At 36.0% G+C, this 17847-nt stretch overlaps 1 protein-coding gene across 22 annotated transcripts in view; it reads left to right on the top strand.

Annotated features, from left to right (window-relative positions):
- The window catches only part of dock7 (dedicator of cytokinesis 7), a 41338-nt gene that overhangs the window by 15745 nt on the left and 7746 nt on the right, over positions 1-17847 (top strand). For 3 of the 22 annotated variants that reach the window (XM_043241168.1, XM_043241172.1, XM_043241169.1), the window contains exons 17-44: positions 154-292; positions 1333-1434; positions 1706-1792; positions 1881-2112; positions 2769-2933; positions 3051-3220; positions 4833-4925; positions 5680-5769; positions 6207-6302; positions 6438-6578; positions 7136-7249; positions 7341-7508; positions 7625-7776; positions 8093-8262; positions 8355-8509; positions 8695-8877; positions 9104-9260; positions 9399-9495; positions 10009-10026; positions 11702-11755; positions 12626-12722; positions 12809-12943; positions 13066-13218; positions 14036-14194; positions 14272-14372; positions 15428-15620; positions 15698-15841; positions 16787-16918. In XM_043241168.1, coding sequence (XP_043097103.1) covers positions 154-292; positions 1333-1434; positions 1706-1792; positions 1881-2112; positions 2769-2933; positions 3051-3220; positions 4833-4925; positions 5680-5769; positions 6207-6302; positions 6438-6578; positions 7136-7249; positions 7341-7508; positions 7625-7776; positions 8093-8262; positions 8355-8509; positions 8695-8877; positions 9104-9260; positions 9399-9495; positions 10009-10026; positions 11702-11755; positions 12626-12722; positions 12809-12943; positions 13066-13218; positions 14036-14194; positions 14272-14372; positions 15428-15620; positions 15698-15841; positions 16787-16918 — 3697 coding nt within the window. The remainder of the gene's footprint in view (positions 1-153; positions 293-1332; positions 1435-1705; positions 1793-1880; positions 2113-2768; positions 2934-3050; positions 3221-4832; positions 4926-5679; positions 5770-6206; positions 6303-6437; positions 6579-7135; positions 7250-7340; positions 7509-7624; positions 7777-8092; positions 8263-8354; positions 8510-8694; positions 8878-9103; positions 9261-9398; positions 9496-10008; positions 10027-11701; positions 11756-12625; positions 12723-12808; positions 12944-13065; positions 13219-14035; positions 14195-14271; positions 14373-15427; positions 15621-15697; positions 15842-16786; positions 16919-17847) is intronic. The other 19 variants (XM_043241176.1, XM_043241178.1, XM_043241179.1 and 16 more) reach the window with 15 other exon arrangements.

The raw sequence follows: 17847 nt of genomic DNA on the forward strand, positions 1-17847 counted from the left end.
TGACTTCACACAGACGTATTAAGGGTACAGTTCTATGTGAATTTGAAACAAAAGTTGGTCAAGTTTTCTTCTTTTTTTTTTGTATAAGACACTGACATTTAACTTTCCCAGATTATTCATGTTTCTTCTGTATATCAAATGTTGTTTCCTTAGATCGCCAGATTTCCATGATGAAGTTAAAATCAAGCTACCAGCCTCGCTGACTGACCATCATCACATCCTTTTTACCTTCTATCATGTCAGCTGTCAGCAGAAACAAAACACTCCACTGGAGACGCCTGTTGGATACACGGTACATCTCTTTCCTCACGCACACAATAAAAAAAAAAACGTTCAGTCAGCAAGGAAGCATTAATTTCAAATATTTTGAACTTTGTAAAAACAATCACAAAAGTATTAACCAGCACAACCACTAGTTAATATTTAGTTTTAGCACTAAATCAGCACATTCATTGATTGCTGAAGGATCACAAGAATGAATTACATTTTAAAATGTATTAAAATAAAACAAAGAAATTAAAGTTTTTTTTGTTATACAATATTAGTTTTTACAGACATCTCGCAGCACCTGAAAACAGCCAGACCCTCTTGCTTGCACAGGGAGAGTGTCTGTATTCCACAGGCGCTGTGTGTGATATCACCATGTAACGGCAGCAAACTTCCTGCTACTGGTCTAATTGAATTCAATGATCTATGCTAAGCTATGAGTGTTCCTTTAATCACTTAGCCCCATGTCGTTCCAAACTCGTAAAAGCTTTGCTCTTCAATAATTTAAGAATTTTAATTTAAGAATAAAAACCAGGAGACCTTTGATCTCATTTACTGCCATTAAATAACTTTGTCGGGGCCCAGAAAAGTATGCAAGACATTGTCAGAATAGTCTATCTGCCATCAGTGATTCATTTATATATTTTATCAAGCAACAAGAACCCTTTTATATTCAAAGAAAAACATTTATTCACGTTTGTCTCCTCTGTGTCCCTCCATCATCATAACCCCATTTTGGAGAGTATCCACTGAGCACAAACTGTGTATGTGTGAGATAAATTGTTGAATAAATGTCGTTATTTATTTATTTATTTTTTATTTTCATAGCTTTTTACCGTTATGATAGAATAGTTGAATTTTAAAATAAGTTATTACCACTTGGTTAACTGCTTGATAGTCAAACTAGGTTTTAAGACTCTTAATGTAGTGATGTTTAACATTTTAACTTTGTGGTGTTTATGCAGCTGGCCCCTGAATCATGACTCTCTGAATAAAAATCTAATATAATGATGTGCCTGAAGCTTTGCAGCTTTAGTAAATGGTGTTTTTCTCGTTATTGCTCAGTGGATTCCCATGCTGCAAAATGGACGCTTGAGAACAGGTCACTTCTGCCTTCCCGTATCTCTGGAGAAACCCCCTCAGTCTTACTCTGTTCTCTCGCCTGACGTAAGTTCACACAACACACAAAGTTAAATATTAGAGTTTATTTTAATGACTTCGTTTAGTATCTAGTATAGTGTATCCCACATTTATATAAATGAGTTAAGACTTTATTCGTTGGTCACTGATGTGAAGTTCTTTACCAACACTGTAATTTTTCATATACGCTAAAGTGGGACATGATTTGAAGGAAGCGTCTTTGAGAGCATTTTACTGTAACAGTGTGTAATAATACAAATAAATAATACTGCAAGTTCATTGATGTATTTGTGTGTAGGTTCCTCTTCCTGGAATGAAATGGGTGGATAACCACAGAGGGGTGTTTAATGTAGAGGTTGTGGCTGCGTCCACCATCCACACACAGGTAATTTAGTAGTTAAACTGTCCAAGTACTGATTAATAGCTCTCTTCAAACAAATGCACTCTCTGATGCGTTTCTTTCCTCTGCCCAGGACCAGTTTTTAGATAAGTTCTTTGCACTGGTGCATGCGCTGGATGAGCACATGTTCCCTGTGAGGATAGGAGACATGCGCATTATGGAAAATAATCTGGAGGCTGAGCTGAAGTCCAGTATAGCAGCTCTAAATTCCTCTCAGCTGGAGCCCGTGGTGCGCTTCCTCCACCTACTGCTGGATAAACTGGTGTTGCTGATGGTGCGGCCACCCGTCATAGCCGGCCAGATAGGTATCCTCTATCTTCCAAACTACATGAGCTCAGAAAAGGTTGACTTTAAAGAGAAAGTTCAACCAGAAATGAAAATTATGTCATCATTTACTCAGTTTTTACAGAACTGTATGAATTTCTTCTGTGGAACATAAAAAATTGTTTAAGAAATGGCTATTTTTAATTGTCATTTTTTCATGCGCTCTGATGTTTGGTTCCCAACTTTCCTTAAAATGTGTTTTGCGACTCACAGAAGAAATAAATAAATTCATAGAATAAGGAGTGAATAAATGCTGACATCATTTTTTTTTTTTCTGAATTCAGTTTAGTTTACCTAATGTTAAATTGGTAAAATCAAAATGGTTAACATTTACTCCAAACCGCAGATTCACAAAGAGATCCGTCTTTAAATCGGTTGTTTTCAACCAGTTTTACCAGCTCGCATATCAGACCGAGATATTAGTTTGTGAGTCGAATCAGAAATTGTTTGGATAACTTTCTAAATGGTCTACTATGGCTGTTGTTAACTGTTTTATTTGTAATTCTTACTTCTTTTCAGTCATTTCCCTTATTTAAGTGCAACTTTCTATTAAAAAAAATAGTATATAGCTTGATTGTGTCTCCTGACTTTGGCTGTTGTTTCTTAAAGATCTTGTGTTTTATTTTCTTTACTGTAGTGAATCTTGGTCAGGCTTCTTTTGAAGTAATGGCATCCATAGTGAACCGTCTACATAAGTACTTGGACACTAGTCAAGATATGCATGGGCGAAACAGCCTTCTCTCCTCATATATCCACTATGTCTTCCGCCTACCCAACATGGACCCCAACTCCCCCTCTCCAGGTGAGGTTTCAGCTCAATGCTTTGGTTGATTTATGACTTTTGGACAGTTGGTGATTGATTAAATTAGCTGTCAGTCTGATGTGTTTCAGTTTTGATTTATTCTGCTTTGCTTGATAGGCCCAGGAGGATTGGGAGGTTCGGTGCATTATGCCACCATGGCCCGTTCTGCTGTTAGACCTGCAAGCCTCAACCTCAACCGTTCTCGTAGCCTTAGCAACAGCAACCCAGACATCTCTGGCACTCCAACTTCCCCAGATGATGAAGTACGGTCCATCATCGGCAGCAAGGTAGGTAGACACGTTTCAGCGGCTCTGTTGGTTATAATTTATTTCTAATAATATTATAGATGCATCGTTGTTTATATACACATCAAAATGAATTTTATTAGTGCTGTTAAGACGAGCTTTGACTGCTCCAGCTGGATGTGACTAACTATTCATTATTATGAGTGCATTTGTAGGTCATTGACTTTCTGAACTGGATTGCTGATTTAGCTGATCATCAGCAATTCTCAGTGTTACAGAATCGGAACAACCTATAGCTCACCAGCAAGACAAACTTTAGCTGGAACATTTTATGTACTTAACCCATGTTACACAATCTTGCAAAAGGAAAAAACAAAAATGAACTATAACACAATGAATGTGTGGTTGAGTATAATCCATTCAGTGTTTTATTTTAGAATGTATAGCTGTTAGCTAATTATTTGTTAAATTGTTGCATCCCAAAAAATAAGTGAAATATTTGATTGATTAAATATTTTTGATTTAAATGTGTAACACTTTACAATAAGGTGACGTTTCTTAATGTGAACGATGACACCATTACATTTATTACAGTATTTATTTGTCTTTGTTAATGCTACTTAATAACAATACAATCATTCCTTGTTATAATGCATTAGCAAATGCTAAAATTAGCATTAACTGAGATTAAGAAGTATTGTTCATTCTTAGTTCATGTTAACCGATGTTAACTAATTTTCTTGGCTGTAAATAAACTTTATCTAAGTGCATCTTAAGAATCTTCAATTAAAGAGGAAATCATATATTTAGCAAATGTGCATTTAAGTTAAATGAAAAAAACAAAATACACATTTTCCAAACTGCTTCAAATTACATTGCAAATCTGTTGAATGTTCTCATGAAGATTTCAGAAAAAAATACTTCATGCACTACTACTTTGGGGTTAGTAATATTTATGCTTTTGAAAAAGTCTCTTCTGCTATCGAAGTATGCATTTATTTATCCAAAAATGCAAACAAAAAGTAATTTTATGAAATATTATTACAAAAAAATAAGTTTTCAAGTGTAATATAAAAATATGTATATTAATTTGATATCAAAGCTGAATTTTTTTAGTATTCAATACTCTATTCATAAACGTCACATGATACTTTAAAAATCATTCTAATATGCTGATTTAGTTTTTACAATGTAGAAATCCTTCCTAACTGACCCTTTTGACCAATTTATTGCACCTCTGCTGAATAAAAGTATTAATTTACTCCAAACTTGTGAAAGGTAGTGTACATGATGTAGCGGTTATGAATGTACCAAATGGTCTGAAGATATTAAAGATCTTTTTTTATTTGAGGTACACTTTTGAATTATTGGTGCTAACCAGTGATCTTTTTCCCCCATTGCATGAAATGAATGAATCCACCTGATTTCATAATTATGCGTTCTCTGTGCTAAATGTGCCAAACTAAGCCTTTTGTTACCACTTAAAGATGCTTGATACTCTAACCTGTTGCTGTTCAAAATTATGAATTAATATAAACTAACTTGCTCCCTTGCTCACTTGATCTCATTGACCTTTAACTTTTGACCTTTCACTGTTCCCTGGCTTGCTTTGATCCTGCCCCGTGATCCTTTTGACGCCACCCTTGGCTTGCAGGGCTTAGATCGCTCCAACTCCTGGGTGCATACCATGGGGTGCAAAAGCGCCCCCTTGGGGACCAGCCCTGGCTCATCTTCAGATGCTAAGCAGGTCATTCTGACTATCCCAACCCCCAAATACAAAGCAGAATCCCCCATTTCACACAGTCCTTCACAGTAGCCTTAAAACAGCTATACCTGATAACTCCATGGCACTCTTCCACTTCCACTTCCATTTCCCTTTTCTTTTGCAACTTCCTCAACTTCATTCACTCTTCTAAAACGGTCTTCTTCAAAGCCACCTCATTTTTCTTGTTCTCAATTTCACTCTAAAAAGCATTGCATGGGCATAACTAACTAATTTCCATTTTCTCTCTGCTTGGCATGTTATTGAATGCTGCATGTACATGTATGCGTGTGCGTGAATGTTTTGTTCGTCTCTTTGTTCTTTTATTTTTATCAGCCGACACCTGGTAAAGGCTAATAATTTCTTTTGTTTTCTCATTACTCCGTGCCTGTAATAATTTGATTCATTAAAGCATTACATGCATACTTTATTTAATTTTAATTTTAATTTTCTTTATTCAGCCGCACATCAAAACACTCCTTTTTAAGCAGCTTTGTCCCTCAGAATAGCTATTTGTCTGATGGAAACAAATTGTTTAATGTAAAAGCAGTCGCATTTTTTATTTACTTATCTATTATGATATTAGTTTGTGCAGTCTTTTTCTGTATTGTGTTTTGTGTGTGTGTGTGCTGAGGGTGCGCGCGTGTGTGTCTGTGTAGGTATTGGTAGTGAATGGCACCACATACTCCTGTCCTCCACACTAATCTATTGTCACCCTTCCATTCATCCCCACCCGTAGGCCATGGAGCGCAGTGGCAATCGCATGTCATCGCACACTGAGAGCGCCAGTTTCTTGCAAACATTAACAGGACGCTTGCCGACCAAAAAGGTAGAGACCCAATTGCCGGAGGGCAGGAGCCGACCCCCTCCTCGCCTCACCTGCGCCTGTCTGTCTTGGAATGACTGGATGTTGTTGTCGTTGATGTTGTTTTGTCGCTGTGGTTGTCATGTTCTCGTGAATGCTGGGTACACGTTCTTCTCTATGAATGCACCTGAGGACTGTTTGGAGAGGGAATGATGTGTCACTTGTGGTATGGAGCACCCTGTTGGTCTTGCCCCGGCAACGGGTACTGTGTTCGAATGGGATGTTTATCTGTGTTCAATGTTGGATCTGTAGAATAATGAATCCTCCCCACTCTTGCAGCAACACAGTGGACCTTATGTCAAAGGACCGTATCATATCCCATAGTAGAGCTAACATATACTGACCTATATGCAGTGTATTTGATGGCGAATGGTTCTTTGATGGTTCCTTCCTGTTCTCAGCTCTTTCATGAAGAGCTTGCCCTGCAGTGGGTGGTCAGCAGTGGCAGCGTGAGGGAAGGAGCCCTGCAGCAGGCCTGGTTCTTCTTTGAGCTTATGGTAAGAACTACCACAATCATAAATGCTCATCAATAATTAGCTCAATAAATGCTCATAATTGATGACCTTTTATGATCAAAATTGTAGCATCTGTTTTCGTGAGGGGGCAAAAAAGGATGTTCTTTCTCTTTTCAGGTTAAGAGCATCATTCACCACTTATACTTTACTGACCGCCTGCAGTCTCCCAGGAAGAACCGTTTCCCCGAGCGCTTCATGGATGACATCACCGCTCTGGTTAGCACCATTGCAGGTGACATCGTCTCACGTTTCCAGAAGGTGAGAAAACAGCTTTTTTTTTTAATAATAATATAATTATAATATAATAAATATCATACGGGAAGGGAAAGGCAGAAAGCTGAATTTATCAGCTATTACTACAGTCTGCACTAGCTATGTTTCCATCCATGTATTTCGAAATATCACATTAAAAGTGCTGTATAACAATGCCAGGATGAGAATAAAATCTTAAAATGTGCATAACAAACTTGCGTACAATTGAGTAGGATAAAGTTTTTATAGGATAGTCATATTCTTATGAGTGACCTTTTTTGGGAAAAACAAATCAAAAGAAAAAAAATAGCATCTATTCATAATATAGCTTTGCCTTATGTAACAATATACACTTTACTACAAGCAATTCAGAGCATAAATAAATGAAATAATTGAAAATTATTATGACATGAATTGTATGATTAAAAAAATTCTGTGGTTAATTTTTGCCAATGGTTAGTCAAGAAAAAAGAAATTCTGATGTGTCTGTTTATTCTAATTATGTTAAGTTTAAGTGGTGAGTGTGCTGTTCCATGTTTGTCTTTACTTTTTTCGTCTTGTAGGATTATGAGTTGGTGGAAAGGCTCAACACCAGCTTGGCCTTCTTCCTCAATGACCTCCTGTCAGTCATGGATAGAGGCTTTGTCTTCTCTCTCATGAAAACCTACTGGAAACAGGTACCTTGCAATTCGACTTTAAACTTGCTATGTGGGTTTTTTTTTTTACACATTGCCTTCTCTGATGACCTTCTATCCCTTCTGTTCCCAGGTTTCCACCAAGCTCTATGCACTACAAAACCCCACTCTAGAGTCACTTAGACTGGACTTCCTGAGGATCGTCTGCAGCCATGAACACTACGTCACTCTAAACCTGCCCTTCAGTCTGCTCACACCCCCAGCCTCCCCCTCTCCTTCTGTCTCCTCTGCCACATCTCAGGTATGAACACTAACTGAGAAAGTTAACCGTAATAAGCTGAAAATTCTGAAATTAGATAAAAACCTTCTTTCTGATTTTTGTTTGTTTGGTTTTTCTTCCTCATTGTCTCCCACCAGAGTTCTGGATTCTCTACCCATGTGCAGGACCAAAAAATTGCCAACATGTTTGAGCTGTCTGTGCCCTTCAGAGAGCAGCATTACCTTGCTGGTCTGGTTCTGACGGAGCTGGCTGTAATACTCGACCCTGAGGCTGACGGGTCAGTACCCTGGTGTGTGCCCACTTTTTTTTATTCTTAACTCTTCCAGAACTACGATTTTAAATGTTTTGCTATATTACTATATTTAACAAAAAATAAAATAAAACAACTAAATTTAAACCAATAATAAAAGCACTAAAAAACCCATAACCATAATAATAAACAATTATTTAGTCATTTAGCAGAGGCATTACGTTATCGAAACCAGCTGTAACTATATATACAGTTGTGCAATAAAACATTGTATTATTATATAAATCATTTTAAATATATCTAACCTATTATGTATAACATCTATCAAATATGTAATTTTATTCTCCTGCTATAGGATGTTTGGTCTTCATAAGAAGGTCATCAGCGTGGTTCATAATCTGCTGTCCAGTCATGACTCAGACCCACGTTATGCTGACCCTGAGGTCAAAGCTAGAGTTGCACTGCTCTACCTACCACTCATAGGCATTGTGATGGAAACCCTTCCCCAGCTCCATGATTTTACTGGTATGTTACAGAAAATATTGCATGTAATAACAACACCCACCCATGTGGCTGTTTTTCTATAGTTTTTTGTAACCTTTGTTTTACCGTTACAGAATCCCATAATCAGTGGGGGCGTCCTGGTGGTCCAGGTACCGAGGAGCAGGAAGCTGAGGGCAACAGTATGATCAGCCAGACTGTTGCAATGGCAATTGCAGGGACCTCTGTGCCACAGATGTCACGGCCTAGTAGTTTTCTGCTCAATCCACAGGTATTGTGACCTCACTGATTGGTTGTGACAGAAATGACGCCCCTCACATTTAAAGTAAAGCCATTTTTGTGCACTTATTTTCGCTTTCAAACTTAATCTGTTTATAATGTTATTTTGAGTGAAAACAGATTGCTTAATGTTAGAAACAGTTGGACTAAAATTCACTAAAATCTAAACCACTTCAGGCCACGCGTCAGCATGGCTCCTTCTCAGCCGAGTCCAGTCGTAGTCTGCTCATCTGTCTGCTGTGGGTGCTGAAGAATGCTGATGAGATGGTGCTTCAGAAATGGTTCACTGACCTGTCTGTCTCCCAGCTCAATCGTCTATTGGACCTGCTCTACCTCTGTGTCTCCTGCTTCGAATACAAGGTTTGAATGAGCTTTATAGTTGAGGGCGCTAATGCCAAAGGTATTAATCAAATGTGACCGCACTTATGGATCTTTCAGTAGTAATACATCTGTATCTCTTTCACATCTGTTTATGTTTCCATTCGCCTTTAAAGAAGTGCACCCAGTCTGCTAAACTATGTTCTTTCGCAAACCAAGTGAAATTAACTAATGTTTGTGTTTCTGTCCATCCATCTCATACAAAAAGGCCCATTTTTTGTTCATGCAGGGCAAAAAAGCTTTTGAACGTATGAACAGCCTAACCTTTAAGAAATCCAAAGACATGAAGGCCAAGCTGGAAGAAGCCATCCTAGGCAGTATTGGAGCCAGACAGGAGATGGTGCGACGGAGTAGGGGGCAGCTTGGTTAGTAAAAAATCAAAATAAATATGAGTATATGTATGTATATATATATGTGTGTGTGTGTGTGTGAGTATATTAGATGTGTATGACTTATACACCTAATATACTTATTATATTGTACATGACTTTTGTCCTCTACAGAGAGAAGTCCATCAGGCAGTGCTTTTGGCAGCCAAGAAAACCTGCGCTGGAGAAAAGACATGACCCACTGGCGTCAGACCAGCGAAAAGATGGACAAGTATGATTTTAGTTAATTAGTTAATTAATTAATAGTTCTATTCAAGTGTGTTCCAAATTTAAAGTAGGTGAACTTCGACTTCCATTTCAATTATGCCACTTTCCTAATACAAGTACAGACTTTGTAATCTGTTCATCTGTAGTTAGTCCAGTAATAAGAATGGAAAAACAGAAAAGAAATAAGTAATAATAATTTATTATTTTCAAATAATAAAATGTAAAACTAGTATTCAATTAAGTAAATATAAATGTTTTACAATACATATTTTAGTTTTAATTACATTTTCTTGCTCTTTAGTAATTAGTTTAACTTTTTTTTATTATTATTATCTATGTATTCTGTATGGTTAAGCTAAGATAACAGCTTGTTTTCCTTCCATAAACCCATTAAATTTATTCCATTTTTAATAGTATGACCCATATTTCTCCATATTTATACAGAAACAGCCATTAACCATTTGACCTCAAATAACCCCTTTATTTGACCTTGTTCTTCCATGTACTGTGTGTTCAGGGGCCAGAGATCAGTCAGGTATTGTACAGCTGAAGTGTGTTTTGCTTTCAATGACCCCCGCTTTGCTTCAGATCTGAATTGAAAGCCCCTCTCCCTCTTGCTTTGGTGCTGCTCTGCTCTACTGGTGCTTGGATTGGTCTGGATGTAGTTATTACTGACCAGAATCTAATTCAGACCAATTTCCGTGTGTTTATTTAGGGAGATATGGAGTAGGATATAACCAGTTTGTTAATAACAGGAGTGCAACATGGCTCTTTAACCAGCTTCTCAGGTCCAAGATTTAGCATTGAATGATTCCCAATATTTAGTTAATGAGCTACGAGAAGTATATTGTATAGATGTCATATTTCTCTCTTTAACTTTGTTTCCAAGAACATTCTGTATCTAATAATTTAAGTTCAGAATAATTTAAGAGAGTTAGCATGGTGGCAATTTTCTTTTTGTGAGTTCAGTGGTTCTCAACCTTTATTCCTCCATGATCCTCATAATTTAAAAAAATTTACTTAACAGAACATTTGTATCTTGTATCTTATTTCTTGCCACATTATCATATTCATGTAACACCGAGCTGCTGCCTTTTAATTGTATAAAAAAATGCCTGTATGAAACCACTGAGTTTAAACAAATATTTAGCAGTTACAAGAATGCTTATCAAAGCCAGTTTCCACCACTGAATAAAAAAATAAAAAAAAGGTTATTGCAACTTTATCTCACATTTGTTTCTAAATAATTTGAGAACATCAAAATTCTTCAAAACATCTCACAGGCTTTATGAATCTTAGAAAAAAAGTCTGATTTGTGAGATAAAAAGCCTCAATGACCTTTTTTTCCCTGTTTATTCAGTGGCGGAAATTCTACATGGGCTTTGTTTGAGGATTTTGTTTGATAGTATTTTTTTTCTGCACAGAAGTGCCTCTGTTATGTGCTATAGTGAAAGCTTTTGTTTGTCATTCTAAAATGTAGTATTTGTATTCATTATTTAAATCCTATCCTTTAGTCAAAACGTAATATGTAGTGATTAAAGCTGTAGCCCCTTTGCTGCTGTTTAGTTGTGACCCGACAGTTGAGAACCACTGGTCTTAATTCATTCAGTTTATATTGAAACATTTTGCAGATTGCTTTTTTTTTGATGCTATTAAATAACCTTCTGTAATCACTTGGCTCCCTTTTTCAAAAGGACAAGTGTCTGGCAGTGTGGGTGCTTCCGTGCATTCAACTCTTTTTCAAACAAATTCTATTCAGTGGCCCACCCGTAGGGTAATTCATATTAACTTGGGCCTTTTAAAAAGGTACTCTAGCTCCTGGAGCCCCTGTGTGCAAACAGATTTCCATTTAAAGTAAAGCGGCAGAAATGTTATGACTTATCTGTGGGGTCTAAATTAAATAAATTCCTACTCTAAATGCTTAACTTAGCATTTACTCACTCCTTTATAAAAAGAAAAAATAAAGCATCTTGAAGAGTAAAGCCTAATTAAGGATTGCATAATGTATGTACACAGTGAACCTCCAGGTGCAGAGTGGCAATTTAACAATACAGTATTATGCTCCATTTTCAAAAAACCTTTTAACAACAGACCACCCTCTCTGCTTCTAACAAGTCTGTGACAGGGCCACGGCTGTCTCCTTCCCTATAAAGGGTTATGATACAGTTGTTTGTGTGTGGCCTTTTTTGAATGAATCATGTACCATACAGGTTTAAGGGAATTCAACTGCACAATGGGAGAAGCCAGGAGCCCTTCTTAGTTAGGTTTGTGCTCATGTGAATCGCTAAACCTCTTTTAAATGATTAGGCCTAGCTCAAAAACCTACAAAGATTAGGTTTTAGGACTTCATTCATTTGTTTTTAATAATAATAATAATAATAATAGTAGTAGTAGTTGTTGTTGTTGTTGTTGTTGTTATTATTTGTGTATTTTCTTTTAATGTTTAAAAAAAGTTGCAAGTGAAAGTTCTAGTATTTATTTTACAGATTAAAACATTTTTAAAAACATGTTTTTATAATACATGAAATCAAATATTCTGTCAAACTAATAATCTAATATTTTTGTTTTTACACAATATATTTCTATGTACTGTTTAAATTGTGTATAAGTACACACATAAAAAAAATTATATTTGTCATATATAATATGACAAACATACATAATTACGTAAATAACTGCAAAATATACATTGTATGTATTTGTAAATACACAGTACACATACATTATGAACAATTTATTCTGGAAGCTGTTAATCGTGATTAATAGTTTGACAGCACTAATTTTAATATTTAAATATTTATAATAATACTAATACTATTGCTATTACTGCTACTACTAATAATAATAACAAAGTGTATTTATTGATTTATTTTTATAAGCATATAGATTAAGACTATAAATCAAAGTTTGGGTTAACATTAAACAGATTTTACTACAACAACAACAAAAAAACGGCTTACTAAACTATGCAGAAATGGATGAAAATATTTGGTCTGTATGCAGAGGACACTCTTCTTCTGTATACACTCACTTGAATGCTTGTGTGGAGATTGCTGTGGCATTCAAGGATCCGCTTGCTGTTGTACCTGCCATATTGCACCACTCTAAAAATTCATTACCTCATTGTTTGTCAGGACCAGGGCTGAGCTGGAGCATGAAGCAATTATTGATGGCAACCTGGCAACCGAAGCTAATCTCATCATATTGGATACACTAGAAATAATAGTTCAGGTAATGATCCCTACTACTCTCAATAACTCAATATTTTAACACAGAGCACATTTATTATGACTATGCTTCCTCTATTTGCCACGTAGACCGTGTCCGTGACTGAGTCCAAAGAAAGCATTCTGGGAGGGGTTCTAAAAGTCCTGCTCCACAGCATGGCATGTAATCAAAGTGCTCTATATTTACAACACTGCTTCGCTACGCAGAGAGCTCTCGTGTCAAAGGTGAGTGAACACTGATCTGGTCAAAGAGCCGAATTTTCTGTTGAGTTTGATTTGACCAATTTAGCTCTCTTTGCAATTTCGCTTGTGATTGCTCTGTTTACATTGTCTTGATGCGTGTTTAGTTTCCAGAGCTGCTGTTTGAAGAGGAGACCGAGCAGTGTGCTGACCTGTGCCTGCGGCTCCTGAGGAACTGTAGCAGTAGCATCGGCACCATCAGAGCCCACGCCAGCGCCTCCCTCTACCTCCTCATGAGACAGAACTTCGAGATTGGAAATGTGAGAAACATTTAAACACGCTCTGTCCCCGAATAATAGTAGATGTGCCCCTATGTACATATAAGCAAATATGGCATTTTTTATTGTATTATTACTTAATACAACACCAAGGTGTACAGTAAAATGTACTTTAATGATGGTATATAAATAGAATTTAACTAAATTGTATATTCATATGTTTTGAATATACGAGGCAGACATTTCGAGTCTTTAGTGTCACGTCCTTCAGATGGTCAAGAATAGTGATCAGCTTCGTTTAATGATTAATCAGTTTAATTAAAGAGTAAATTTCATTGTTGCTTGATATTTTCCATTTCTACAAGATTGTAAATGTTTTACATAACTTTGAAATCCTGTTTTGAATCAAATGCTTCTCAATACGTGGTCCCATTTGACTGCTTCGAATCATTTTGCGACACAATGGTTTAACTGACTCTGAAAGCTCTGTTGATACATTTTCTGTTATGTTAAAAACATTTCGTGACATTACATTTACTTGCCCAAAAAGACAGATTTATCATGTGCGCTGTTAACAGATCACAGTATAGTTAACCTTACTCTGGAGAGTTTTCCTTTTTTCAAAAGCATCCCCCTCTCTGCTTTTTTCACAAATCGCATCCTGTGTGTGTGTGTGCGTGTGTGTGTGTGTGCGTGTGTGTGTGTGTATACACACACATACTGATACTACGAGGCGGTTGAATGCTTGACGAACGTTTTAATGCGTGCAATTATTTTCAGGGAAATGCATGGCGAACCTAGTTTTAAATAAAATCGTACGTAAAGAGCTTTTATCATATGTTTGTTTTCTTTCCTGCAGAATTTTGCACGAGTGAAAATGCAAGTGACCATGTCTCTTTCGTCTCTGGTGGGCACGTCCCAGAACTTCAATGAGGAGTTTCTGCGGCGTTCACTCAAGACCATCCTCACGTATGCAGAAGAGGACCTAGAGCTCAGAGAAACCACCTTTCCTGACCAGGTGAAGCTCATAAATCTGTGTCCACCATCTAATTGCTAATTCCTGACACAAAACACTGATTTTGACTCTGGTTTCAGGTTCAAGATCTGGTGTTTAACCTGCACATGATTCTTTCGGACACCGTAAAAATGAAGGAACATCAAGAAGATCCAGAGATGCTGATTGATCTGATGTACAGGTACTGTTTTTGAAATAAAATATCACAAATTTGACAAACTCTGTTTATGCTAAAATTTATTATTTATTAATAACTATTAACTGTTTTTGTAGTGACTTTTTTTTTTATAACATAACACTAAAATTCCAACGTTTGACATTAGTATATATTCTTTTTAATTACACAAAAAAACTTACTTTTTCACAATTTCAGTTTTTGGAGATAACTAAATAAAATTAAATATTGAAGATATTTATAGTTTAACTAAATATTTTATGTAAAATCAATGCTTTTCTTCTGAATGTTTTTTTTCCATCAAGGAAATGTATTGTTGTTTCCTCAAAAATATTAAGGAGTACAATTTATTTTTAACATTGATGGTGATGACATATTTCTTGACCACCAAATTAGCTTTTTAGAATGATCTTATATTCCCTCCAGTTTCACAGACAAGGCTTAAAGACCCCAATATACTTCTAACGACATTTTGTGCAATATATATATATATATATATATATATATATATATATATATATATATATATATATATATATATATATATATATAAGCTGAGCCCAGATATATTCGCAACTTTTCGATCGCTTGCAGAGAGATTTTAAAAGTTCAGTGAATGCAGTTAATTCCTTATGTTAACGACCCAGAGTTATGCAAAAAGCAATACAGAGAAACTCAAGATAAGTTTTCCAAAGCCAGGAAACAAATGAAAGGAAAGGTTGCAAACAAATAAATATAACACAGCATACTGTGGCTTAGCCTTTTCAAACTTCTTTTTGTCCTCAAACGAAAAAGTTAGTTTGAAGTATATTGCGGCCTTAAGTCTAATCCTAGACTAAAATGCAAGTCTTGGCTGTTTCAACTAAAATGAACTTGCACTGACTGATCTTAAAATATATCCGATGCACCCCAGTAATGTTTTGTTTTTCTAAGCATGTTTTTAAAAATTACATTATTGTCCTAATTGAACCATGACCTAATCCTGGCTTAGTTTAAGCCCTCCGTGTGAAACCGGTCCTTACTGTATTAATCTAGACAAATGTCTCATTTCTGTTATGTAGGATTGCTAAGGGCTACCAGACATCCCCGGATCTACGACTAACCTGGCTGCAAAATATGGCCGGGAAGCACTCGGAGAGGAATAATCATGCAGAGGCAGCTCAGTGCTTGGTACACAGCGCCGCCCTGGTGGCAGAGTACCTCAGCATGCTGGAGGACCGCAAGTACCTGCCTGTGGGCTGTGTCACCTTTCAGGTTCCTGCCGCACCCGTCACACAGATGATCTGTCTTTTTAATTATAATATATTCATAAGATATCTCTCACTCTACAGAACATATCCTCTAATGTGCTGGAAGAATCCGCTGTGTCAGATGACGTGGTGTCACCAGACGAGGAGGGCATCTGCTCTGGGAAGTACTTCACTGAGGCAGGCTTAGTTGGGTTGCTGGAACAGGCTGCAGCCTCCTTTTCTATGGTGCGTTATTTACCATGTGGTTTAAAAGACCTCATGTGTTTCAAAGGAATAGTTCATCCAAAAATACTCAGCTTCAGGCTGTCTGAGATTAGTTTGTTTTTCACCAATAGATCCACTGCAGTGAATGGGTGCCGTCAGAATGAGAGAGTTCAAGTAGCAGATTAAAAAATGTCGACACTAATTATCACTCCATCAGTTAATCTTGTGAAGCAAAAAAGTTTGTCTTAATTAAATTCATTGATAAGACCGTTTACACTTCAAACCGTTACTTCAAAAATAAAGTCCTCAATCCATTGCTTAATTCATTGCTTTCTCCACTGAAAAAAGTTGCCAAGAGAGAAATGTATGAACAAAAAAAAAATGTTGGTGTATTTTCGATGTGAGAGGTTAACAGAGATACTTTTTCACTGGTGAAAGAAATATTACGTATTATGGCCAGAAACAAGATTTAAAGTTCAAATGCCTTAAATGATGGATTTGTTTCTTACAAACTTTTTTTTTTTTTTTTTTTGTCACTTACATTAACTGATGGAGTCGTGTCAGTCACTTATGGTTGTTTTTTTTCTTTATCAGCTGTTTGGATGCTCTTTTGGCACCCGTTAACTGAGCAAGTGAAGTTTAAATTTATCCAATTTTGCTCTAATTATGAAACAAACTTTTTTTTTTTTTTGCTAATTTTCATTTAAGGGTGAACTATTCATTCAAATTACTTGATATTGCTATGTTTAAAAATATTTTACTTAATTTTTTTTATTTTAATATATTAGCTTTTTTGCATTTTGGCATTATATGCTTTTTTTTTTTTTTTTTTAATACTTAATATTCAATTATTAATTGAAATACTCCTCAAGTATATACAGTATTATGCATAATAAAAATATTAATTTCAGGAAACTGACATGCAGTCAACTGTATTAGTGTATTCTTATCGTTACTTGTCTCCAGGCTGGTATGTACGAAGCTGTGAACGAAGTCTACAAGGTCCTCATCCCTATTCACGAGGCCAACAGGGATGCCAAGAAATTAGCCACTATTCATGGTAAACTTCAGGAAGCCTTTGGCAAAATTGTACATCAGGTAATTAATATTTTGCATCCTAAAATAAATGCTCTGTTTAGCCTCTTCATGCTGTGCAAGAAACAAAGACTTTGTATTATTGCCCTAGTGGTATAAAGCAACAACCTTCCAGATGTCTAACTTGGCAACATTTTTCTTGTGTATACACATTAACATGATTCATGTGTGACACGTGAAAGAACTGCACGCCTATGTTTATCTATTTTACATCAGAGTTGACTGTGAGGAGCTGTGGATATGAGCTTTTAGTGAGATTTTCTGAGCTTTATGAATAGTATTCACACTGGGAAGTATAACCATAATGATAACAACTACTGTGTGCTCAAGTTCTTCACTGTCTGATGGATTCTAATCGTTTTTTTAGTATAGAAAAGCAAGTATCATTTTATTAACATTTTATCAATGTTTTATCATTCATCAGTTAGAAAACCAGCCAAAAATGTTATGAAAGTAATTCCAAAAATATTTATTGTCTGTCCCAATATCATTTTAGTTGTGTGGATTACTAAGAATGTATACAGTACTAAAAAATTAAAAAGTTCTATCTTATATGCTCATGTACAGCAATTTTGAGCAGTTATGTTATTGATATTATTGTTTTCTAAAATTGAGTCGCTAGTTGAGGAGAAATATGATTTATAACTTTTGAAAGCAGTCATAGCTGAAGAAATAAAAAAGCCACTGTAGCATCATGCAGAAAGCAAACATATCTTGTCATATATAGCTATTTTATATTATTGCATGCCGTATACAGGGATGAGGAGCCCAGCATGGAGAGTACAGTCTAACAAATGCACTAGAGTTCAAAAGTTTGGGGTCAGGTCTTTTTTATTTTTATACTTTTGTTTACCAAGCTGTAATTTGTTTGATTAAAAAATACAGTAAAAATGGGAAATATTATTACAGTTTAAAGTACCTTTTAACTTAAT

The sequence above is a fragment of the Puntigrus tetrazona genome, chromosome 6 (assembly GCF_018831695.1).
Source record: "Puntigrus tetrazona isolate hp1 chromosome 6, ASM1883169v1, whole genome shotgun sequence".
NCBI lineage: Eukaryota > Metazoa > Chordata > Actinopteri > Cypriniformes > Cyprinidae > Puntigrus > Puntigrus tetrazona.